This window comes from Pseudochaenichthys georgianus, chromosome 24, assembly GCF_902827115.2.
Source record: "Pseudochaenichthys georgianus chromosome 24, fPseGeo1.2, whole genome shotgun sequence".
Lineage (NCBI taxonomy): Eukaryota > Metazoa > Chordata > Actinopteri > Perciformes > Channichthyidae > Pseudochaenichthys > Pseudochaenichthys georgianus.
This window is the reverse complement of record NC_047526.1, coordinates 4,998,108-5,022,847: the sequence shown is the minus strand read 5'-3', so window position 1 is coordinate 5,022,847 and position 24,740 is coordinate 4,998,108. Positions and strand designations below refer to the sequence as shown.

General features: G+C 43.3%; 1 protein-coding gene across 2 annotated transcripts in view; it reads left to right on the top strand.

The window, feature by feature from the left end:
- The window catches only part of cenpe (centromere protein E), a 70,173-nt gene that overhangs the window by 35,009 nt on the left and 10,424 nt on the right, over positions 1-24,740 (top strand). Inside the window, exons 29-45 of one of the 2 annotated variants that reach the window (XM_034076173.1) lie at positions 1,792-2,004; positions 2,115-2,201; positions 2,357-2,440; positions 3,570-3,686; positions 5,372-5,488; positions 5,584-5,802; positions 11,264-11,344; positions 11,434-11,517; positions 12,025-12,177; positions 12,286-12,519; positions 14,834-14,917; positions 15,085-15,201; positions 15,296-15,529; positions 17,138-17,239; positions 20,683-20,808; positions 20,892-21,062; positions 22,966-23,172. In XM_034076173.1, the coding sequence (XP_033932064.1) occupies positions 1,792-2,004; positions 2,115-2,201; positions 2,357-2,440; positions 3,570-3,686; positions 5,372-5,488; positions 5,584-5,802; positions 11,264-11,344; positions 11,434-11,517; positions 12,025-12,177; positions 12,286-12,519; positions 14,834-14,917; positions 15,085-15,201; positions 15,296-15,529; positions 17,138-17,239; positions 20,683-20,808; positions 20,892-21,062; positions 22,966-23,172 (2,430 nt within the window). Of the gene's footprint in view, positions 1-1,791; positions 2,008-2,114; positions 2,202-2,356; positions 2,441-3,569; positions 3,687-5,371; positions 5,489-5,583; positions 5,803-11,263; positions 11,345-11,433; positions 11,518-12,024; positions 12,178-12,285; positions 12,520-14,833; positions 14,918-15,084; positions 15,202-15,295; positions 15,530-17,137; positions 17,240-20,682; positions 20,809-20,891; positions 21,063-22,965; positions 23,173-24,740 lie in introns of both variants that reach the window. The other variant, XM_034076172.1, reaches the window with a different exon arrangement.

Here is a 24,740-nt window from a genome sequence, read left to right as displayed (position 1 = left end):
TTAACCGTCCAACCTGGTACCTGTATTGACTTGGTACCGGTTCTCCATACCATCCCTAGTCCCGGTGTGTAAGGGAACTCACAAAGTGTCTGAAAATAAACCCTCTCTCTTTTCCTCCATACCCACATCTCTAAAAACGGGGGTATAAAGGAGCTGATCCAGATTTGCGTCTGATATAACGTAATATCGGAAATGTGGGCGGGCTTTACACCCACGGCCCTATCAGAAACGTCGCCACAAGAGAATCAGCCATTCTCTAACAGGGCTGAAATAGAGGGATATGAGGGATGTCTAAAATGTATGATCTGTTTGGTATTTTGAGGAAAACACTTTGTTTTTTATATATCTGATACCCATAATATATGCCTAGAAATAAAGATGATGGGAGATCTTTTAAATAATTGTATTGACTTGAAAATTATCTTATTGCTTCCGGTAAGAACAAAAAAAAACTGTACAGTGTGCGAAAAAGCACACGTCCCACCGCCCGGGACGAGTTATTTACAATATCGGACAAGTAGATCTTTCAATTGACTTGTCCGGCGGACAAGTGACGTTTTTCGCCCTCATTTATTGACACATTATAGATACATTCAGTTTACAAAAGGCAGAACTCGCTCGCAAATTGTCCGTGTCCGCCATTGTTCGTTTAGAAATGTTTCGATTCTGCTTGTCGATTCAGGAAATGCATCTCGCCACTTTCTGTACTGTAGACAGGGGCGGGGCGGGAAGTGTAGCACAGTGGCCGGGTTCAAACTCGGTTCAGAGTAGGAACAAATAACAATTGTCCGGTACCGTGATTAATAAGAGTTGTGAGGACAGGAGGCGAGGCCGAGCCCCGCGGACCGCAGCTCTCTCTCTCTGCTCCGGATCATCTGATCGGTGCATCTCTCTCTCTCTCTCTCTCTCTCTACACACAGCGCATCCGCTGCCCGTTTAACAGCCTCATCTTTATCAAACTTTCTTATGTTCTTTCTCTAACACGTAATGAAGGTTATTAAGCGTTTTAGCTCCTGTGTTGTTAATATTTACCGCCATTTCCTTTATGAAGTGAAGCAGCCGCCCTGTCTGTGTCCTCGCGCTGTCCTCACATCCCCCGGTCTCAAAGAACCGGAATCGAGAACCGAAAATAACCGGAATCGAAAAGCAGAACCGGAATCGTTAAAATCCAATCGATACCCAACCCTATGTGTGATGCAGTCAAATCTTACCGCTCACTTACGTTAGCGGTGTCGTAAAAACCGTGGGGAAATGTAAAATACGATGACGAAGAAGAAGATTCCAGTGGCCCCAATTTTTGTCCATTCTGGACAAGTGAAAAATGTATTCGGTAGTAAATTGCCAAACTCACTTGTCCATGGACAAGTACTCTCTAAAAACTTTTTCTCACACTGCTGTTCCACGGCACACCAACAGCTGGAACTGCGGCAACAACAACCTCATTTAAAATGAACAGCAGTACTGCTCGAGGTTTTCCGTAACTGTCCAAGTCTGTTCACAGTCCTGAAACACTGCCTTCCTGTTAGTGTTTACTGTCTGTCTTCTTCTGTTGATTTCCCTGACTTTTAACCTCTTTCCTTCTCTCCCTTGATCCTCCTTGGCAATGGTAATGTAATGCTTAGGAGTTGAGTCTTAATAACCTCTATAATGTCCGAATTAACCAATCTGAATCGAGTATTCAACTAGACCGTGAAATAAGGATTGATAACCATCTGAACTGAATGATGATTTTCTTTGTTTTCACATCACTGTTTATTTGAAATAACAATTAGGACTATTTTAACTTGACAGATTCAGACACTGTCTGAGGAGCTTGAGAGTGTGCGAGTAGAGAGAGACGCTCTGCTGTCTGAGAGGACGCCCAACACTCACAGTGAGGAGATGGAGATGCTGCAGTGCAGCGTGACGTCTCTCAGTGAGGAGAGAGACCAGCTGCAGGAGATCCTGGAGGGACTGAGGCAGGAGAAGCAGCAGCTCAGAGACCAGCTGGAGGACAGGATGGAGGTGGTTAGTTAAAATTGGTTCTTCTAAAGAAAGAAGTATTGGTTTATGACTGATTATTTGATATCTTTTTAGAAAGGGGGGAAAAGAAACAAACGTTTTTTTGTGTGCAGGTTGCCCAAGCCCAATGTGAGTTTAACCAGCCAGAAATACTGACCTCAGAACTGCATGTTGAGGAAGTAACCAACCTTCAGAAAGAGGTAAAAGAATAATACTGAAGTCTTCTCATGTTGGCTTAGGTCTCTTCATGGTGTTTTTTTTATAATAAGAAATAATATTAATAAACGCCATTTGCATCTTTTAAAATCCCTGTTTCAATATTCAAAATACTGAATGTGCCAATTTCCCTCCTCAGATAAAGCAACTGCAGGATACTTTACAGACTGTCAGTGAGCAGAAGAGCCTGCTCGAAGTCGACCTGCAGCGTAATATGGAAAAGGTGAGGGGGAGTGGTCCGTGTCTGAGATCTGACACTTTGTGGTTTAAGTGTTTGTGTGTTACAGAGCGTTTGCTAACATTTGTATACATTTTCCTATTCTATGGATTAAGGATCGACCGATATGGCTTTTTCAAGGCCGATACCGATTATTAGTAATCAAGGAGACCGATAACCGATATACATTTGCAGTAAAATCAGAAAATCTTGGTGTCAAAATGTAGAATAACACAAACTCCAACACAACTTCTTTGAAATGCATTTAAGCATAGCCTATATTATGTTTAATTAACTTTTAAACATCTTACAACTGGTTTCCTCTCTGTGCCCTTTTCTTTAGTGCAGTCTTCTGCAATGAGTTAGAGAGAGACAAGAAGTGGGGCTGCAGGCTGACATGCTTAACTAACAATAATGCTTAATTTATTATATCTGTCTATCTAGCATAAAATCCCAATAAGCTGCTAGCAACTGCAAAACACTAGTGCTCGCTAATGTTTTGCAAACTATTAAAAGTGAGGCTATCACAGTAGACCGAACTTTAGTCTAGTAGCCTCACTTCTAATATTTTGCTAAACATTTGCTAGATACATGTTGGCTAGCGAATGAGCTTCACATATCAACCTGAAAAACTGCGAGGCTCCACTCGCAGCCCCCTCCGCACCACAGTTACTCCGCTGCGAGACGCTGCACGCACCCCCAACTCTGACTGACTTCCCGTGTCCCTGTGCAACTGGGAAACTGATAGAACTGGATCATAAGATCGTGGTGTTTTTGCAACTTCAGCATAGGGGATAGGGATGTTTATTGAACTTCGGCTTAACACATGTGGCTCTGCCGCTCAGCGCTGCTGCTTGCTTCAGTCTGTGTCGGTTCTTTCGCACCTGCCTGTAACCTGAGAAGGTCCCGCCTCTCTGGCTGGCTCCAGCCCGGAAAATCTTCAGTAATAGCCTATCAGATAGCGCTAGTGGTGACTGCAGCCAGAGAAACGGCCGCATCAGAGCCAAAGTTTTATCGGTAATTTGATTTTTTTTTTTTAAAAGGCCGATACCGATAATCGGTCAAATGCGGAATATCGACCCCTACTATGGATGATTGGGAAATATGTGATTGTTATTTATTTTCCTATTTTTAGGCTACAGAGACTGAGAGCCTTCTACATTCACTTGAACAACAACTTGAAGAGCACAAACAGAGAAACATCGACCTGGAAACACTAAGCCTAGAGCAGCAAGCTCAGCTACAACAACAGGTTTGTTGCTTTCAACATTTTTCACTTAAAGTGGACCTATCATGCTATATTTGAAAAATATATTGTAAGGCCATACCTATACCAAACATGTCTGTGAAGTTTTTTTTTCAAAATACCAAACGGATCACCCATTGTAGCCATGCCTCATATTGCTCAAACCCCTCTTTTGAAGTCCTGTTTGAGAAACGCGGATTTTGGGTCCTTAGCTTGAAAAGAATAAATAAGAGGAGGCGGAGCTAATGCCTGATCAGAATTCTACCGGAGATAAAGTTAAATTTGTTTGTGATAAAACGCCATCCTGTTTAAACCACGTCAAGGATTATTTCTGAAACAGTACGGAGCTCAAATACTTTTTCTCTTGCGGGTTTACCACAAGGTGAGTTCTTTTTTTATTTCCTGCTTTTTAAACACATGTGCTCTACAGTACAGGTTAGCTCTGAGTGTTAGTGAGGCTTGCTAATGTAAACAAAGACGTCCAAAACACGTCAGGCATTGTTTCTGATAGCAACTTCCGGTGGGTCCGCTGCCGAGTTGACGTCAGTTCGGATGGAATCTGTATCCGCTCGTTGTACACCCGTTTTTAAAAGATTTGGGTACGGAGGAAAAGAGAGAGGGTTTTATTTTCTGACGCTGCGTGAGTACCCCGACACACCGGGGACACATATTTATGTATAAAAGACATCACAAAGTGCATTTTGCATGATAGGTCCCCTTTAAGCTATATGTTTAGTTTCCCTTTTCAGAAGTATGTTTTATATTAGGGCTGTCAAGTTAACGCGTTAATTACAAAAACAAATTGTAACGCCACTAATTATTTTAACGCGATTAACGCATGTGTATTTTTTGTAACTCGGCCGCCCCGTAGTTTCAGAGCGCATCGAGTTTAAAATACCATCTACAAGCTGATGTTGACAGCCTCGCTCCTGCCGGCCGCTTGCGGCAGACCACACTTCCACGCTCAGCGGCAGGCACCGACTGGCCATCGAGGACCGTGTGTGTGTGTTTGTGGGGCGCGTGAGGCGCGTGAGCTTACGTGTATTGTTGTTGTTAGCATCTGGTGCTAGCTAGCTGCGCTAACGGATATAAGGAGCTGTTTCAATGAAAACAGAGGAGCGACATTTCGCCGACAACATGCGCTGAGCACTTGACTTTATGCAGGAAGCAGACAGCGGGACATTGTACGGAAAGTCAGCACACTCGGCACGGATAGTGCGCGCAACTTGATCACAGCGTCCAGGCAGCTCCTGTTCGAGCATATGCCTTGAGTTGCACATAGCTCCAACGATCCATCAGTGTCTCTCCACACACACACACACACACACACACACACACACACACACACACACACACACACACACACACACACACACACACACACTGTATTGTATGAGAGAGGTTCCAGGTTGAATTGAGGCGAATATTTGTAATGTTCAGAGGTTGTTGTGTTTAATATTCATGAGAATATTTGTCATTGTTCAAAGGATAATAAACATTTGCATAAAGCATATGTGTCCACTCATATGTTGATAAGAGTATTACAAACTTGAAAAATATTCCTCTAAGGTACATTTAGAACAAATAAAAAATGTGCGATTAACTATGGACAATCATGCGATTAATCACGATTAAATATTTTAATCGACCGACAGCCCTATTTTATATATAAACTGTTCTCTTATGTTCAGGTTGAAGAAACTCTGCGCGGTCTTCATTCTCTTCAAGAGAAGCTCCAAGAGCAGAAGCAGCATAGCTCTGAGCACCTGAAGCTCTGTGAGCAGAAGGAATCTGAGTTGGATCAACAGGTGAGGTGACATTTAAAAAAAAGAACATGTCTTCAAACTGATCCTCTATTGTACATGTTCTGATAAGAAGTTTGAAATCACCCCATGTCAAACAGATCAAGGATCTGAAGGAGCAGCTTGAGAGTGTCCGTGCAGAAAGAGATGTGCCGTTTGTGAAGGAGACCAGCGGTCAGAGCTCCACAGAGGAGATGGAGAAGCTGCAGAGCAGAGTGACGTCTCTCAGTGAGGACAGACACCAGCTGCAGGAGACCCTGGAGGGGCTGAGGCAGGAGAAGCAGCAGCTCAGAGACCAGCTGGAGGACAGGATGGTGATGGTAAACACTGAGTACTATAGTTAGAGATTCTTATACTGACCAGTGTTACGACCCGCCTCCCTACTCAATAGTAGTGGCTCGTGAGGCAGTCCGCAACATAAAACAAAAGTACACAACACGTAGGCACTAAACTGTGATCATACATTTATTGCCACAATCATAAATCATACACTGGAGGACAGGTAAAACAAACAAAAAGACGGAGGGGACTTGGGCCAACCACACCACGGGCCGTAGGATCCAGAGCTTTCCTCCGCTACCCAAAATCACACAGAACCTAACGGGAGAAATAAAGCCGCGAAAACCTAATACTAACACGTCCTCCAGGAAACACAACAAAAAGGCAAAAGAGCTCTGCCACAGCAGAGACATCCGGAGTAGTGATCGGCCTCCTCCTTCTCCTTCAGTCTCCTCTTTTATGCTCGGCTGATTGGCAACTGGGAACACCTGAGGAAGGCGGAGCCAGGTGTACCTGCACAGCAGAGAGAACAAAGAGCACAACAAAAGGGGGGGAGTACGTAACACCCCCACCATGAGTTAGTGATTTTTTTCTTTTTTAAAAAAAACAAAACAATCACAACAATCAACCTTAGTTGACAGACGTGCTCACCACCACTCATTCCACACACCCGACAGGTTAACAACACACAATACTACCACCATAGCCGGTGCCTCCTTTCCGATGGTGGAATACACCCGCTGGTGTCAATCAAATCTCCCAGAACGGTACGACACAGAGCGCTCCACCTCACGATCAGGTCCAGTACATCTGCCCGCTGCGCGTCAGGCAAGTGTGCCAAATGAGACTCAACCTTCACCAGAGTCTCCGCAGCGATCGGGGCCTCCGAGGTGACAGGGAGGTCACTTTCAGCACTGGACCGCGCCACCACACCGGCAGCGACAGATTTACGAACAGCCCCGCGGCTTATCGTACCTGTTGTCCCACCCTCACGACATAATGGCGGGTCCCTGATCGGTCCGTCCAACTCCGTAGCCGTAAAACTGTCAAACAGATCACCATCACTAACGTCAACTCCACTCTTTGCGCGGGTGACTGCAACCGTATTCACCCCCGGTTTAACGGGCACTCTGCCACCGGCTAAATCATTCCCCAAGACCAAATCAACCCCTTCAATGGGAAAACATGGCCGAACCCCGACAGTTACCGGACCTGTGACCAGATCTGACTCAAGATGAATATTATGCAATGGCGAACCCACACACTGCATACCAAACCCCCTCACAAGAACACCCGAACCCACAGCAGACTCCTTAGAGAGGGGCAACACACCCCTCATCATAAAGGATTGCGAAGCTGCTGTATCCCTCAAAATGGTCACTGGAACCCTGTTCTTCCCCGGTAAAGACACCATTCCCTTCATGAGAAACGGAGCAAAAACTTTCAGTTCTGATTTGAGAGACCCTGGCTTTGAAGTACTCATCAAAGCGACCGTCTTTACATGCTTATTTTCATCCCGCAAAACATAGCAATTCGCAACAATATGACCTCTTTTCTTGCAGTAATGACACACTGGCCTATCCGTAGATCCCAAATTCACCTCTCCCGGTTTTTCTTCAGCAACTCTTGGCCTGCTGGACTGCCATGGCACTTTAGTGAAGACTGGGGTTTCTCTGATATCATTGTCCACAAACCCGGCCTGTGCCCTAGTCCTCTCAGTCTTGTGAGTAAGCGCATATTCGTCAGCCAAAACCGCAGCATCAAACAGTTTCACCGGTTTCTGCTCATTGAGGTATGTGGCTACTGTGTAAGGCAAACCGTTTTTTAAATTCTTCCATGAGCACTAATGTTTTTAGGTCCTCTAGAGACTTTGTCCCCGTCGATGAGCACCATCGCTCAAACAGAACCTCTTTCTCACGGGCGAATTCCACATACGCTTGACAATCTTGTCTTTTCAAACCACGAAACTTTTGACGGTATGCCTCAGGCACCAGCTCATAAGCGCGCAGAATTGCAGCTTTCACCTGTTCATAATCCCGGCTAACCTCCTCAGATAACGCAGTATACACCTCCTGCGCTTTACCCGCGAGAACGCACTGCAGCATAACGGTCCACATGTTCCCAGGCCATTTAAACGTTGTTGCTACACGCTCAAACAGGACAAAATAGCTATCAACGTCTTTTTCGTTAAACACTGGGATAAACCGAGTAGACTTGCCTACGTCAAAATCATGAGGTTGCGCAGACCCCAACTGCTGAGTCTGGTGAGACGTCAGCTCCAGCTCCCTCAAACGTAACTCCGCCTCATACTTCCTCAATTCGAGATTACAGGCGATCTCCTTCTCTCTCAGTCTGTTGTCACTCTCCTTCTCTCTAACCATCAGCTTGCGCAGCTCTAGCTGAAGTTGAAGGTTGCTCACTTTCTGAGAGACCTCTGTCCCGTCGTCCATGGGAACGTCTACTTCCTCCTCTGACAATACCTCCTGCTCTATAAGCGCAGCCAACAGCTGTCCCTTAATGATTTGTTTCTTGTTCTGCTTATTGACTACAACGTCAAATTTGCCTGCGATCAGACCTAGCTGCTGTTTGCTACATGCATCCAACTTCCCCCGAGTCGAATCACCCACAAACCCCTCCAAGTCGAAATCCATCACTGCCACTCTACGCTATACAGCCAAACAAACAACAAAATGTTGTCAAGGGCCTTTTAGAAAGTAATACTACTCACCACACCGGCACCTGCCCGAGACAGCCTTTGGACGAGCCCCCATATGTTACGACCCGCCTCCCTACTCAATAGTAGTGGCTCGTGAGGCAGTCCGCAACATAAAACAAAAGTACACAACACGTAGGCACTAAACTGTGATCATACATTTATTGCCACAATACTAAATCATTCCACTGGAGGACAGGTAAAACAAACAAAAAGACGGAGGGGACTTGGGCCAACCACACCACGGGCCGTAGGATCCAGAGCCTTCATCCGCTACCCAAAATCACACAGAACCTAACGGGAGAAATAAAGCCGCGAAAACCTAATACTAACACGTCCTCCAGGAAACACAACAAAAAGGCAAAAGAGCTCTGCCACAGCAGAGACATCCGGAGTAGTGATCGGCCTCCTCCTTCTCCTTCAGTCTCCTCTTTTATGCTCGGCTGATTGGCAACTGGGAACACCTGAGGAAGGCGGAGCCAGGTGTACCTGCACAGCAGAGAGAACAAAGAGCACAACAAAAGGGGGGGAGTAGTAACACCAGTCCCACTATAATCAGGCCCAGTTTCTTGGGGAAATTCCTGCTGGGCCCCCGGATTATTTTGTACTCTCCCGAAGTAAAAAGCTAACGTTGGGCTATAAACTACAATACTGTTGCATTTCATTACATCAGGGGTGGGGAACCTCCGGCCTCCAGGCCATATATGGTCCGCAAGACCATTTGATACGGCCCTGGAGGTAATTTATAAACACACGAAAAAATAAAGAGATTAAAGAAATCTAGACCGCAAAATAATTAAACAAGGGAGCTTCTATTTTTCCTGGCCAACGACAGGTTCCTTGAACACAACACCAGCGTAGCGTGTCATCATGTGGTGTAGTGCTGACGGAGAGCCCCGGAACGCAGCTCCGGCAATTCAAAAATTGCAGTACGCATAAGGAGCTGTAGGCGTGTCTTTAGTTGTGATCTGTTCATCGGTCATATGATCATATAGACCAGCGGTCCCCAACCTTTTTTGCGCCACGGACCGGTTTCATGTTAGAAAATATTTTCGCGGACCAGCCTTCAAGTTGTGGTGGGATAAATATGACGAAATAAAAATAATAACCTGTGTTCCTGTTTAACTGGTTATTGTGTTAACTGGTTAGCTATTTTCCATTGGGTTGAATGTTGCAATCAAACACACCACAAAGGCATATAATTGCAACAAAAAAAACGTGTCTACGGCACCGCGGAACAGACGATTAGATAACATGCAAGTAAAGTAGTGTTTTTCAAAGCATGGGTTCAGACCTTAATTGCCTCCGAGTGATGAGGAGGTTCTGGCGATTTACTCGGAAGGCTTCTACTGAAGCCAATCCCCAACTCCGGGGACCTCCGGCCGGGGACTTCGGGTGGCAGTATACGCCGTGAAGTTGTTTGCGGCCTGCTGGTAAACCCAAATGAGACTCAGCAGAAGAAGAAGAAGAAGTGACGTCAGCGGCTTCATTTGCGTAATCTTCCCTCGGAACTTATTCCGGTGTGAACACGATCTGCTCTTTAGTTCCATGGGGGTACTAAGTGCTGGGACCTAAGTACGGCAAAGTGCTTGTTGTGAAAGCGGCTCCCCAACCCTGCTTTACATCAACACCGACCGCTAAGCTAAAGGCGGCTTATGTTTGGCGTGCTGACGTTTATTAGTCTCATTTGGACACTTCAGAAGTCCTTTATTAATCGCACAGCGTGGACATGTATAGTGTTGCAGCAAAAGTGGCACAGCAGATAAAAAAGGCATGCAATATAAAAAACCATGGCAAAAAGAAAGTGACCTAAAAAGAAATGTAGGAACATTTGAAAACATATGAAAACACTGTCCTCTTCCTCACAGACTCCGAAGACGGCGGTGGCCGGCAGGTCAGGTGTAACAGGAGCTCTCCTTGCATTTTTAACATATGCCTTCATTTTAAACTTTTTAAACACGGGTCCATTCTTAAATTCCGAATAATGGGCCCTGCATCTTAGCAGTGCACACAGACACTGAAGCACTTTGGGTACGGGAAACACGCTCTGATGCAAACATTTGTTCTCACTGCGGGCCAACATCAACAACATAACCTTAAGCGAAATAATGAAGTCCGAGACAAACGTCAAAAAAAGGTTCCTAAGTCTGATTGGCTGGGCGGATTGCAAAACTCCAAAAAGGTTTTGTGAAGCCGCCATTTTATTATCCTCGCATTAGCATTATTAGGAACTTATGGCAACACAAAAGAAAACATGGGAGCGGTGGAGAGGAGGTGTCGGCGTTCTGGCGATTTACTCGGAAGGCTTTGGGCGGCAGTATACGCCGTGAAGTAGTTTGCGGCCTGCCAGTAAACCCAAAGCAGAAGAAGAAGAAGTGACATCAGCGGCTTCATTTGCCTAATCCTCCCTTCCGGGACTTATGTGAACGCGATCTGTACTTAGTTCATGAGAACTAAAGAGTTCTCATGAACTAAGTTCAGATGAACCTTTGTGGGGAAAGTACTGCGGTGTGAAAGCGCCTATTGCCAAATGTGAAGTAGTTTCAAAGAGTGCTGAAGATTACTTGAATGTCAATTCATCAATAATTCTCACATTCTCCTGAAATCTAAAATGAATAATTATGAGCTGTTTTGAATAAACATGTATCCACAGTTCCCTTTTTAAACTCAAGCTAAATATATGGGAGACATTTCCGTAATCCAGGGAAGATAATTATAAGCCACCAGGAAGTCATAACTTCCAGAACAAACTCGTGTCCCGTTCCTCATGTGTTTTCTCTGCTGTTCAGATGCAGTGTGATTTACAGCAGCAGCTCAGCTCTGAGCCTCAGTCGCTGAAAGAAGAGCAGGAGGCTCAACAACTTCTGCAGGTCAGAGTTTGTCACTCACTTATTGTCATTCTCACACACGCTTACATTTAACAGAAAGGTTTAGTAAGTTTTCCTGCAATGTGCTTCAGATCCAACAGCTGGAAGAGCATCTGGAGAAAACCAAGGAGGAAGGGAGCCAGTTGAAGTTTGACCTTCAAGAGAACATAGAACTGGTGAGTTATTTTGAATCTGAGAAGAAGAATTGAATGTTATATACTGATAATATACTTGAACATCAAACTCCAAAATCATGGGCTTCAGGTCCGAACTCTGCAGCCCACTCAAGTAATAACCAAACAAGCTGTTGGCACACAGTTGGGAGAACTGTTCTGTGTAAGATAGTAGCTGCGCTGGTCCTCGGCATTCTCAATACCTTGTAACTGAAGCAGCATAACTAGTACATTGAAAAAGAAATCTAAGGAGAAGGGCTGCAATTTATGATGCGTTTCATTATCAATCTGCAGGTTATTTTCATTTTGTCTAATTGTTTTGAATAAAAAAGGATATCAAAATATTTGCTAATGTTCTTTCTTCCGTTTGATTGATAATCAAGTGATAAAACAGCTTAAAGCGTCCTTGGCTGTCAAAGAGAATGTAGACCCTGTTATTAATCACTCAATTTAGATGACTTTGTATAGAAAATATCTTCACTTGACACTCGTGGTGGTAATCTCTTTCAGATGACGGAGAACCAGGAAGAGCTGAGGGTGTCTCAGGAGAAGGTGGGAGTTCTCCAAGAGGAGATCAGCGCACTGAAGAGTCAGAAGGCCGAGCTGGAGAGCAGAGCGAGTGGTGCAGAGGTTACCCTCCAGCTGCAGGAGCTGCACGATCAGGCAGGACTACTCTTTTGAATCAAATCAATCATAACCACCTGAACTCACATTTTCTGGGACACTTTCAATATTTGAAATAACAATAAAGTCGTATCTCTTTCCGGACAGATTCAGACGCTGTCTGAGGAGCCTGTGAGCTTGCGAGCAGAGAGAGACGCTCTGCTCTCTGAGAAGGAGACCAGCGGTCAGAGCTCCACAGAGGAGATGGAGAAGCTGCAGAGCCGAGTGACGTCTCTCAGTGAGGACAGACACCAGCTGCAGGAGACCCTGGAGGGGCTGAGGCAGGAGAAGCAGCAGCTCAGAGACCAGCTGGAGGACAGGATGGTGATGGTAAACACTGAGGTTTGTAACCAGTTGCTCTGCCCCGTTTCCATCCCCCATGTCTGTTTTCATCCGATATATTAGTAGCTGGGTATGCTGTCACCCAGCATGGCGTTCACACAGTTTATGACCCCATAAAAGAAAAGATAACTGACAAGAACTAGGGTTGCAAAGGATGGGAACATTTCCGGAACATTTTCGGAAAGTTTCCGGTACATTTCCATGGGAAGTTAACCTGGGGAATTTTGGAAATATTCCATATTTGAAATAAATGTATTTATTTAAGTTCTCCACACTCTCGCGGGATATCTCCGCGAGCGAGCTTAAGTTTCACTTTCCATTGCATGATGTAGCCCAGCGCAACACCTTCGTCACACATGTTGCCACCAGGGCTCGAGTTTAAGGACGTCCCGTCGTCCCGGGGCCGGAAAAAATAGTGTCGGGGAGGATAAAAAATAATTTTGGGACGAGAGTTAAAATAAAAATATCCTGCTAACTTTACTACAAACGGCGATGAAAATGAAACCGACTGCACGTTTTGTGTAGCACACAGTTATTAAACCTCCTTGTCAACATAAACACACACGCACAAAACATTTAGCAACCCGCGAAATACACACATGTAGCCGCTGGCTGTCAGCCAGCCGCCCAGCTGGCTGTGCCCGCGAATTCCTGGTCCGCAAATTCGCGCTCTCTATGGTCTAGCCAGATTAATATAATATGGCTCTGGGTCTAGCTATGTACTGAGTGTGTGTATACTATTTCGCGGGTTGAGTGATGTACAATGACAATGGCATCCCGTGGAGGAATTCTGAAATGTTTTACCGTTACATCACAAAAACGCACGGCAGAACCAGACCTCGCAGGTCTCTTTATTTACTTACTCCTCTTCATCCCCTATGAGTAATAAGGCTGAGATGAGAACCCTCCATCGTATTTAGTCCTTAGCAATATGCTGCGCCTCTCCCCATGTAGGGATGGGGACCGAGCCCCGGTATTAAACGGGCCGGAATTATTAAAGACAGTGGTAACGTTAAGCTCCGACGTTATCAGACTTTTTATCGGTACTGGAGACATTTAAAATATATGTCATATGTATTATTGCTACATACACATTATATCGCAGTTTTAGTTCCACCAACTCCGTTTCTAATATGCAATAAGACTAAAACATGCGTCTATGATGTATTTTCGAGTTTTCCAATCCAGATGAGATCTCTCTGTCCCGTCTGTGTGCGAGGGGGCGGGGCCGTTTGTAAAGGTCTCCAGACTGTCATCCTGGTTAGCGGTTACTCTGGGTTCTGTCTTCAGGACACAGTGTTGGATTGTTTTTGATAATTGGATGGGACTTGATTGGATTCAATATTAGAGTAATTTTCTCGTTTGTGTGTTTGTTTAAATATATTTGGCCTTTGTTTATGTGATTGAATGATTTACTAAAATAAAAAGGTTGATGAATTATCATCTAATGATTTGTATGATGTTTTATTTATGTTAAAGGTCACTTTGAATGATTTTAACTAATGATAATGTAGAAAAAAAAGGGGGGGGAAATCGGGACGGTCCACATTAATTTCGGGACGGCTTGGATTGTATTTCGGGACGGTTCCGGGAGGATGGGGAAAAAAGTTAGTCGAGAGCCCTGGTTGCCACTTGTTTGTACCATTTTCAGGCGCTTTGTAATCTGTTCTAGAAAAACATTGTGTTTTGAGATATTTGGGGAGTTAAGTGGTCCGCGAGTGTTTTTTTATTGGTTAAGTGGTCCTTGGTATGAAAAAGTTTGAGAAACACTGTACTATGAATACATGTGTATGTGATATTTGCAATTAAATAAATATATTACCCCATAATATCATCCAAACATACTTCACTTTGTGTAGTCCACAGGCTCAAAAGTGTGGCTTCATTTGTCTTGTGCTTTGGGCTCAAAAGTGTGGTCCTGTCTTCTAGAACTCACCTGTGCATGTGATGGAGGAATGCACAGTGCCTGTAGGGGGTGTGGTCTCGATAGCCATGCAGTAAGGAGTGTGCTATGTAGATGTGATTGAGGAATGGCATGGATATTCAAGTGTACTTGAATGGCATCTGTTTGTTTTAGTCAAGATTATGCCCCAACTATGTTTAAGTTCCCTACAAAGAGCCAACCTTCAATTTAGAAAATTCCCAGTTTTTTCCCGTTAATTCCATAAAAAGTTTCCATCTTTGAAGATTCCCGGAATTGTTCAACCCTAAGAAGAACCTTTTCTTCTCTGTGCTGTTCAAAATGTCTTTTGGGTTTGGAATTGTTTAGCAAGTATTCGGAGGATGATTTACCGATACATATATGCTTCGACAGATGGCAACTCTCAATATGTCGCTACAAATTGACATTGAGCAGAAGAGGAAGCTGGAAGACGATCTACAGCAGAACATGGCTATGGTGAGAAACTCCACTTTATAGGAGAGTCCAAGTTGTTGTTAAGTTTGGATGATTTGTTTGTGCATTTACTGGTCGATTGAGTTATAAAACATTGCAAAGTTTGTCATTTTTCTGCTCCTCATAACGGATGCATATTTAAGTTTCTAAAGATACACATTTTTTCAAAGGCTTCCACAACACAAGAGCTTCTGAAGACCGTCCAAGAGAAGCTGTGTGAGCAGCAGCAGATGAATTCTGAGCTGGACAAACTGTGTCAGCAGAAGGAGAGCGCTTTAGATCAACAGGTTGGTGTCCAGTAATCACTTTGTTATGAAAAGCAAGAATATGCTTTTATAAAACTGGTTTTCAGAGTCAAATGATCTGCTCCCTTCCTCACAGAAGAAGACTCTAACTGAGAAACTGGAGAGCATTGAAGCAGAGAGAGACGCTCTGCTCTCTGAGAAGGAGACCAGCGGTCAGAGCTCCACAGAGGAGATGGAGAAGCTGCAGAGCCGAGTGACGTCTCTCAGTGAGGACAGACACCAGCTGCAGGAGACCCTGGAGGGGCTGAGGCAGGAGAAGCAGCAGCTCAGAGACCAGCTGGAGGACAGGATGGTGATGGTAAACACTGAGGTTTGTGACCAGTTGCTCTGCCCCGTTTCCATCCCCCATGTCTGTTTTCATCCGATATATTAGTAGCTGGGTATGCTGTCACCCAGCATGGCGTTCACACAGTTTATGACCCCATAAAAGAAAAGATAACTGACAAGAACTAGGGTTGCAAAGGGTGGGAACATTTTCGGAAATGTTCCGGTACATTTCCATGGGAAGTTAACCTGGGGAATTTTGGAAATATTCCATATTTGAAATGAATGTATTTATTTAAGTTCTCCACACTCTCGCGGGATATCTCCGCGAGCGAGCTTAAGTTTCACTTTCCATTGCATGATGTAGCCCAGCGCAACACCTTCGTCACACATGTTGCCCCTTGTTTGTACAATTTTCAGGCGCTTTGTAATCTGTTCTAGAAAAACATTGTGTTTTGAGATATTTGGGGAGTTAAGTGGTCCTTGGTATGAAACAGACCCTGGAGGGGCTGAGGCAGGAGAAGCAGCAGCTCAGAGACCAGCTGGAGGACAGGATGGTGATGGTAAACACAGAGTACTATAGTTAGAGATTCTTATACTGACCAGTCCCACTATAATCAGGCCCAGTTTCTTGGGGGAAATTCCTGCTGGGCCCCCGGATTATTTTGTCCTCTCCCGAAGTAAAAAGCTAACGTTGGGCTATAAACTACAATACTGTTGCATTTCTTCACCACAACGCCGCTAAGCTAAAGACGGCTAATGTTTGGTGTGCTGACGCATACGTAGTAGTTTCATGTAGACCAGTGGTCGACAACCTTTTTAAGCCCAAGATCCCCAACCTCGGATCGTGGGCTTAAAAAGGTTGGTGACAGGGATTGTCTCAAAGATATGTCAATCAAGTGGCACCTGCTAACCTGACTACCTGCTGGTGAGCGATCTACCCGCACCACGCTCGCCATCGACCGGTTGCTGACCACTGATTGAGACACTTGTTAGCAACCGCAGTTTTTATGACACATTTTTTTTGGACATTCATCAGTGGAGTGTTTACTGATGTGTTTTATATCGTAGAACTAATTGTGAAAATCCATCAAACTTATGGTAACCAAAGACCTTAAAAGACCAGGGAACCTAAAGTAGTAAAATGGCTACTCATGCAGCTAAATACTTAAGTGAATACCGTTGAGACAATATAACGCTCCCAGGGTGCAGGTCTGTTCGTGCTGCCCTTAGTCTGCAAAACCAGATCAGGAGTCGGAGCGTTCAGCTGCCAGGCTCCCTTTCTCTGGGACCAACTTCCTGTTTTTATCAGGGAGGCAGGCGGTGTCCAACATTCTAAGAGGGTTCTAAAGACATTCCTGTTTAATAAAGCCTGTGTTTAGAACTAGTTTCAGATTACCCTATGTTTCTCTTCTTGAGTCCTACATTTTATGGTATTTTTATTGTATTTTTGTTTTTTATCTCATGTTATTTGTTTTTTGTCGGAGAACAAATCTATAAAACTTAAGTTAACCACAGACCATAAATGCAGCAGCTCAGAGCTGGAGGACTGGGTGGAGTTGGTACATTGGCACAAGTTTAAAGGATTGCTTAATAATGCCTATAAACCGTCCACTTTTTTCGTCTGCTAAATTATGTTCCCTATCAATTCCAGGTCTCAGCCACCAAGAGAAAGCTGAGCGAGCAGGAACAGCTGAACTCTCAGCTGAGAGAGCAGGCTGAGAGAAGAGAACAAGAGACCCAGCTGCAGCAAAGGGTAGGTGTCATTCATTAACTCCCATCGTTGTAACAGAATACTCCCCATTTTGGAAACCAGGCATATTCACTCTCTTGCCAAGAATTATGGGAAGGTTAATGTCACTGTAAATAAACAGGTTTAGAATAGGGCTGCACAATTTGGAAATAACAACTAATTGGAATTATTGTTGACTGATATTGCAGTTGCGATATAATTTGCAATAATAGTGGGAATTACCTTTTATTATTTTTAAACTTAGTTTTCATTTCAGTTTCAGACTCATTATACAGACATATTCACATTTTAGTCAACAGTTTTTTTTCATTTCCGTTTAGTTACATCTACAGAGCCAACATATGAAAGAAAACATGAGAGAAAATAGTACAAAAAGAAATCCCCCAAATAATAGACATAAAATAAAATGAGAATTGTTAAACCTCGCAGCAGGTTTGTTAACACTCCTACTTGTTTTTAATAAATGTAGTTTCTGAAAAGCTGGAAATGAGCTGATCAGATTTCAGCCACTTTGTGATGTCACAAATGTTTTTGGGTTGTGCAACCATTAGCCAATAAGCAACCAAGGTATGACCTGAATCTCCTCCTCGAGCACCATTGTGTTCTTTTCAACAGGCGGTTGTACGGCATGCTACTATGCATGGCCGGTTTGGTATTTGGAGCCAAACACTGTTTAGTATACAAACCCCAATTCCAATGAAGTTGGGATGTTGTGAAAAACTGAATACAATGATTTGCAAATCCTTTTCAACTGACAGTATATTCAATTGAATACACGTCAAAGACAATATATGTAATGTTCAAACTGATAAACTTTATGTTTTTTGGTAAATATTCACTCGTTTTGAATTTGATGCCCGTAACACGTAGCAAAAAAGCGGGGACACAGCCATGTTTACCATTTATGATTCATCATCTTTCATTTTAACAACACTCGATAAAGGCCCTGTCACACTGTCCCGAAGTTGACACCCGATGGACACACGAATATGGAATTGTGAATTTCGCACGAAGATGGCCCCGAACCACACACGAAGGCAACATTTACATTGCATTTAAGAAATACAACTGCAATGAAAGTACCAAAAACAATGATGTTACAGTACTATGATACTGTACTGATATCTTCAGACTTTGTTCTTTACTTTCTCCGTCTTTATATGTAGAAAATATTACGTTTTCTCCGTAATGTTGTTTCCATAGCAACAACAACTTCCTGTCAACTCTCCTTCAAAATAATATATTATATCCTTTTTAGTTTCACAGAACACAAATTGGGTTATTTACATAATATGTTTACATGATTTTGTTGTGCAATAAAAAAAACCGATGGACACACGATAAAGGAAATGTTCAAATTCGGCTGTGATCGTAGCAACATCGGGCCGTTCGTGAGGGCATCTTAAGCCTTCGTATGACCGCCGGTGGAGTTTCTCAGGCTCCGGCAGCAACTTCGTGAGCGGTGGCAAAATCTTTGGCATGCCAAAAAATTGCCGAAGGACCTTGCGAAGGTTCATTTTCGTGTTGAATTCGTGTGTCAATTTTGCCCATCGTGAGGGCATCTTGTTATCCTCGGTGCCATCGGGCATTCGCCCCGATCAGAGTGAGGGCGAATGCACCGATGATAACACGAAGATGACACGATTTGACAAGATTCCCTCACGAGTGCCTTACGAAGTTGCCGCTCATGAAGTTGCTGCCGGAGCCTGAGAAACTCCACCGGCGGTCAGACGATGGCTTAGATGCCCTCACGAATGGCCCGATGTTGCTACGATCACAGCCGAATTTGAACATTTCCTTTATCGGGTGTCAATTTCGGGACAGTGTGACAGGGCCTTAAGCGTTTGGGAACTGAGGACACCATTTGTTGAAGCTTTGTAGGTGGAATTATTTACTATTCTTGGATTCTCTGAATCTGTTGATGACATTATGGACTGTAGATGATGACATCCCTAAATTCCTTGCAATTGTATGTTGAGAAACATTGTTCTTAAACTGTTGGACTATTTGGTCACGCAGTAGTTCACAAAGTGGTTCATTGGAGTATGTATATCTGAGACCTATAATATATTTTTGAAAAAGAGTATAATAGGGGACCTTTTTTAAATATCTGAAGTATAGGGTTGTAGCAAAAAACCTTCCTATAGATGGTGTCGCTTCAGAGGCTAAACTTGGATCATCGTTGTGACTCGTTCCCCATAACCAGTCCGTACTGAGGTTAAGTTTCAAGATGTTCAATAGAGAAAATAAATAAACAAAGTAGAACCATACGGTCAATAAAAAGGATCTGAACCAAATCACCCTTTTTCTCTTTCCACACAAACCCATAAACCAATAATAGCCGGAAGTGACTAATTGTGGTGTAAACAAATGATAATGTGTGTTTTGGCTCCTACAAGGGTCAAGTACAAAGAGAGTCAGACGGTCCTTTCATCTACTATGAAGCATCGTTTTCAATTTGAGAAGAAATGTGCTGTACTGGCACATTTAAGAACACACAAGGCGCTTTCACACCAAGTACTTTGCCGTACTTAGTTCATCAGAACTCTTTAGTTCTGATGAACTAAAAAGCAGATCGTGTTCACACCGGAATAAGTCCCGGAGGGAGGATTAGGCAAATGAAGCCGCTGACGTCACTTCTTCTTCTGCTTTGGGTTTACTGGCAGGCTGCAAGCAACTTCACGGCGTATACTGCCACCCGAAGTCCCCGGCCGGAAGTCCTCTGAGTTGGGGACTGGCTTCAGAGTAAATTGCCAGAAACTCCGACACCTCCTCATCTCCACCGCTCCCATGCTTTCTTTTGTGTTGCCATAAGTTAGTCTCTCTGCGTTTGTGCGCTGGGCTAATGCTAATAATGCTAATGCAAGGAAAATAAAATGGCGTTTCACAAAACCTTTTGGGAGTTTTACGGGGCGTGGTTTGCAATCCGTCCAGCCAATCAGAAATAAGAACCTTTTTCTCCCACGAAAGTACCTGCTCTCTAGCAGGGGGTGGAAAGGTTCTCGTGAACTAAGTTCTAGTTCTGGATTTTTTTTTTTGGTGTGAACGCACATTTTCAGAACTATATCGGAACTGTACTGGGAAAAGTACTCCGGTGTGAAAGCGCTTATTTTGTATTTCTCTTGTTGCTTAGGAGAACTCAGTTGAGTTTCTGCAGAGATATCATGTATAATATTGACATAGCTTGAGTTGGAGAAGTCTAAGGTCGAATTTGATGCTTTCACACTGTCGAGGGCTGGAGCATCATATTGCTGGGTTTTCAATCTGTATCTTTCTTGTGAATCAAAAGTCAACTTTATTGTCAATCTTTCAATTTGTGTGTACAGACGGAGAGATCAAAATAGCATTTCCCACAATCCTGAGGAATACAAATACATATGTGTATGTAACCTTCAACTTGACTGTTTGCTGGAGGAAGTAATTCTGGTTTGATCTTCTCCTTTCAGTTGCTCAGTGATGCAATCACAACCATGTCTGTGCCCAGAGAGCAGCTGAGCAGTCTGGATCAGAGCAGCAGTAGAGTGAAGGAGACGATGACCTTACAGCTACAGGAGTCTACTGAACAGCTGCAGGTACTTCACAGATCAGATTCTAGTAATCGGCAGCAACACAAAGGTTGAATAACTCTGACACCACTGAACTCGTATCATTGCAGGAGTCCTTTGGAAAATTCCAGCACTTTATCGATGCCTGTTCCAAGTATAACGCCACAGGCCCAGTCGCGGTTGGGTGTTCCCAGCTTTCTCTGACCAAAGCAGCCATGAAGACTTACAGCTGTGTGTGTCTTCTGCAGCAGCAGACAGCTCAGTGTCTGAGCAACACTATGGTAAATATATCAATATCATACTCCGTTTATAATTTCATAAAGGTTTAAAGGTCACCTATTATGCTAAATCCACTTTTTCATGTCTTTTATACATAAACATGTGTCCCCTCTGTCGAAAGAGATTCTGAAAGATTCGCTCACTTTTTGTCCTGATCCATTTATATAAAAACCTGTCTGAAAATGAGCTGATCAGATGTTGGCCACTTTATCATGTCAGTCAATCAATCAATCAATCAATCAATGTTTATTTATAGCCCAATATCACAAATGTTACATTTGTCTCAGTGGACTTCACAGTTTGTACAGAATATCAGTATGACAATACGACACCCTCTGTCCTTAGACCCTCTGTCCTCAGACCCTCTGTCCTTAGACCCTCACATCGTACAAGGAAAAACTTCCGGAGAAAACCCACAGTTTAAAGGGAACATGGGAGAAACCTCAGGGAGAGCAACAGAGGAGGGATCCCTCTCCCAGGACGGACAGACGTGCAATAGATGCCGTGTGTAAATTGAAAAGATAATACATTTGCAACATAGGTAGTCCAGATGTTTGGAAATGCATGTGTGAGTAATAAGAAGATGAATCCACGAGGATGTCGGCAATCTTGTGGGAGCCATCAGGGAAGTAGTGTGATGAGTCAGGCAGGACATAACGTTTCTTTGACTTGTGTAACCATTAGCCAATCAGCAACCAAGGTAACCATGAATCTCCTCCTAGAGCACCATTGGCGTGTGGACTGCTGCTTGGGCAGGTCCCAGTTCACCTCCTGCCCTGCTGTGGTGCCCTCGAGCAAGGCACCGGACAAAACTATAAGAACATTCACCAAGCAGCACTGAAAATGTCTGCTTTATTTGGCTCTACTTTGTGAAGCAGCTTTTTCTGACATGAATGAAATCTAAATACAGAACAAGACCGACTGATGAACATTTAAATGACTCTATTAGAGTGAACCTAAGTGGGCCCAGCAGACCCCTGTATGGTGGGCTCCATGCAGCGCCAGTCATCTCACTAACTGTAACAAAGAGTGAATGCATTATTCGTTGATAAGCTTTGGGTATTGCAATTTCACACGTGTTCAAAAGTAGCTTAATTCTACTCACGAGTGCTATGTGAATACATCTAAGGCAAGGCAAGTTTATTTATATAGCCCATTTCAACACAAGGCAATACAAAGTGCTCTACAAAAATAAGACATTAATAGCTTTAAGAAACATTATGAAATGATATCTAAAAACACTCATTTAAAAGCAAAGATACATGAATAAAAGTGACCGTGCAGTGTGAGATACACCCATCTGAAATGTTTAGCCCTGACGCTCAATCATTGCTAACTTTTTAGCAGTAATAGTTTTCTATCAGCTCCCTTTCTATCCTCTTTCTTGTTTAACTTGTCCTTTAGTTATTTCAAGTGTTCCATGCTAAACGAACCCCCCTTTGGAAAATTATAATCTGTCCCCATACCTTTTTAGTTTTCGCCAAAACTATTCCTCTTTTTTATTTTTAAATGCACATAGTTACATTTTCCTTGTCTTTCTAGGACTTTTTTGGTATCCTCCGTGAACCAGGTTCTTGAAACCAAAACGGATTCCTGTGCCCCATCGTACCTTTTTAGTTTTCGCCAAAACTATTCCTGTTGTAAGCGATGTGATGCAAGTAGCTCTCAGATGAAGAAAGGTTGGAGACCCCTGATCCAAAGTAACAGACAGAGAATCAGCACTTTTGAAACAGAAGGGATTATGGGATGCTGCAGTGATCGGTTTGGTGTTTGCAGCCTAACACTTCAGAGACATGTTTGTACACATCTGAGGCCTATAATATATTGATGAGAAACAGTAGTAGGGGACCTTTAACTCTTTGTATCGGGTGATAACCTTTACACTCCTGCTCTGTGCCTCCCCAGGAGCACCTAAAGCTGCAAGCCCAGAGCTACATGGAGGTGTTTAAGGAGCTGGTGAGGAAGGATCTAGCCGTTTTTGAGGAGAGGCGTGCGCTGGACGAGCTGCTGTGCAGAGCGAAGGCACAGAGCAGCGTGAAGGACAAGGATGTCCACTCCCTATGGGACAACCAACTGACTGAGCTGCTGGACAAGAGGCAGCTCTACCTGCAGGTAAACTCGTATAAAGCCCTATTCGGAAAGGATTATATTACAGGTGGACCTGGGACATTATATATTAAGTGTATATTTAAAGCTAAAGTGTGCTGCACTGTACTTAAGTCATTGTTACAGACTGATTCTTAACCAGAGGCGGAAGTAGTACTCAGATCTTGTACTTTAGTCAAAGTAGACATACCAGAGTGTAGGAATACTCTGTTATAAGTCAAAGTCCTGCAATCTAACTAACTATTGGCATCTAAATATACTTTACCAGAAGTAAAAGTACTTATTATGCAGAGCAGCCCATTTCAGAATAATATATATTATACGTTTTTATTATAATTAAACATAGCGCTAAAATAGAGGCTCATAGAATAAACTCCAACCTGTAACTCCTATAATGTTAAAAATAGGAACAAAGATAAATCACCCCTGGAGAAATATATCCAGTCCAAATAAGACATTTTGCTAATCATTTTTGTCCCGTCCATTTTGAATCATGAAAATGAGCACTTGCTGTCCAAAACTTCTGTTTCAAATCTGTTAAGGTGAGACACTACAGGTGAATAGGGTAATTTCTTTTTTAACTTAAAAATATCAGCTAGAAATCTCTCCAGTTAATTACTTACATTAAGACAATTGTTTTCTGCATTACAAGTTTTATGAAATAGCATGTTTAAATATGCAAATGAGCAATCATCTCATTAAATATGCGCATATTTTATAACATTTCAGGAACACAAATCTGAACATTGGATAAAACCAGGTTCAAAATTCTTGTTTCATTTTGTAGTCATATTAGTATCTAAGGCTTTTACAGAAGCGGTTTTGGATATCTCTTTTTATCACAAATACTGTCAACAGCCCTAAAATATCCATTTCCGCCATATATTTAGGTATACAATGTTCATGATATAATGATATAATGTAAAAGCCTTCATAATATTGATAGGAATATAACTGGAAGGTTTGGTGTCTCTACGTGCTTCTGAAGTGGAGATTTCAGAGTAGGAGAAAAACCTCATTTTGACCTCATTGCAGTGAGGCGCTAGCTAAACCCTCCTGTTCTTTGGACGACAGCTTGCGGCTCGACGCACTCCGTGAAGTATTTCATGTTCGGGGTCATTTGTTTTTTGTATAACCTTGCTTCGTGCAAGTCACAATTGTTGTCGTCTTCTCTGTGAATGTTTTTTTCGCCGTTCTTTTGCCATTTTGAGATTTAAATTTCCAGCGGAAAGCTAACCAGGAAGTGTTTTAGTACACCACGTGACGCATCTGAACGAATCACGTTGTCAGAAATTGACACCAGCCAATGAGATTTCGTTTCTTGGTTTAAGACCCCTTTGTGCTTTCACGATTGGTTGCTGATACAAAGGAAATGACCATATTTGGATCCGATGAGATTGTGCAGGAGAGACACAGCTTTCCAGCGATACCTCTGATCACATGGTGCACACAGCGGTCGCGGTACTTTATGTTACGTTAGAATGCTAACTTTTGGTGAATTTAGGAGAAATCTACAGACGCAAATAGACAAACTATAGTCAAATAAACACTTAAATGTGTATTTTGGACGTTTT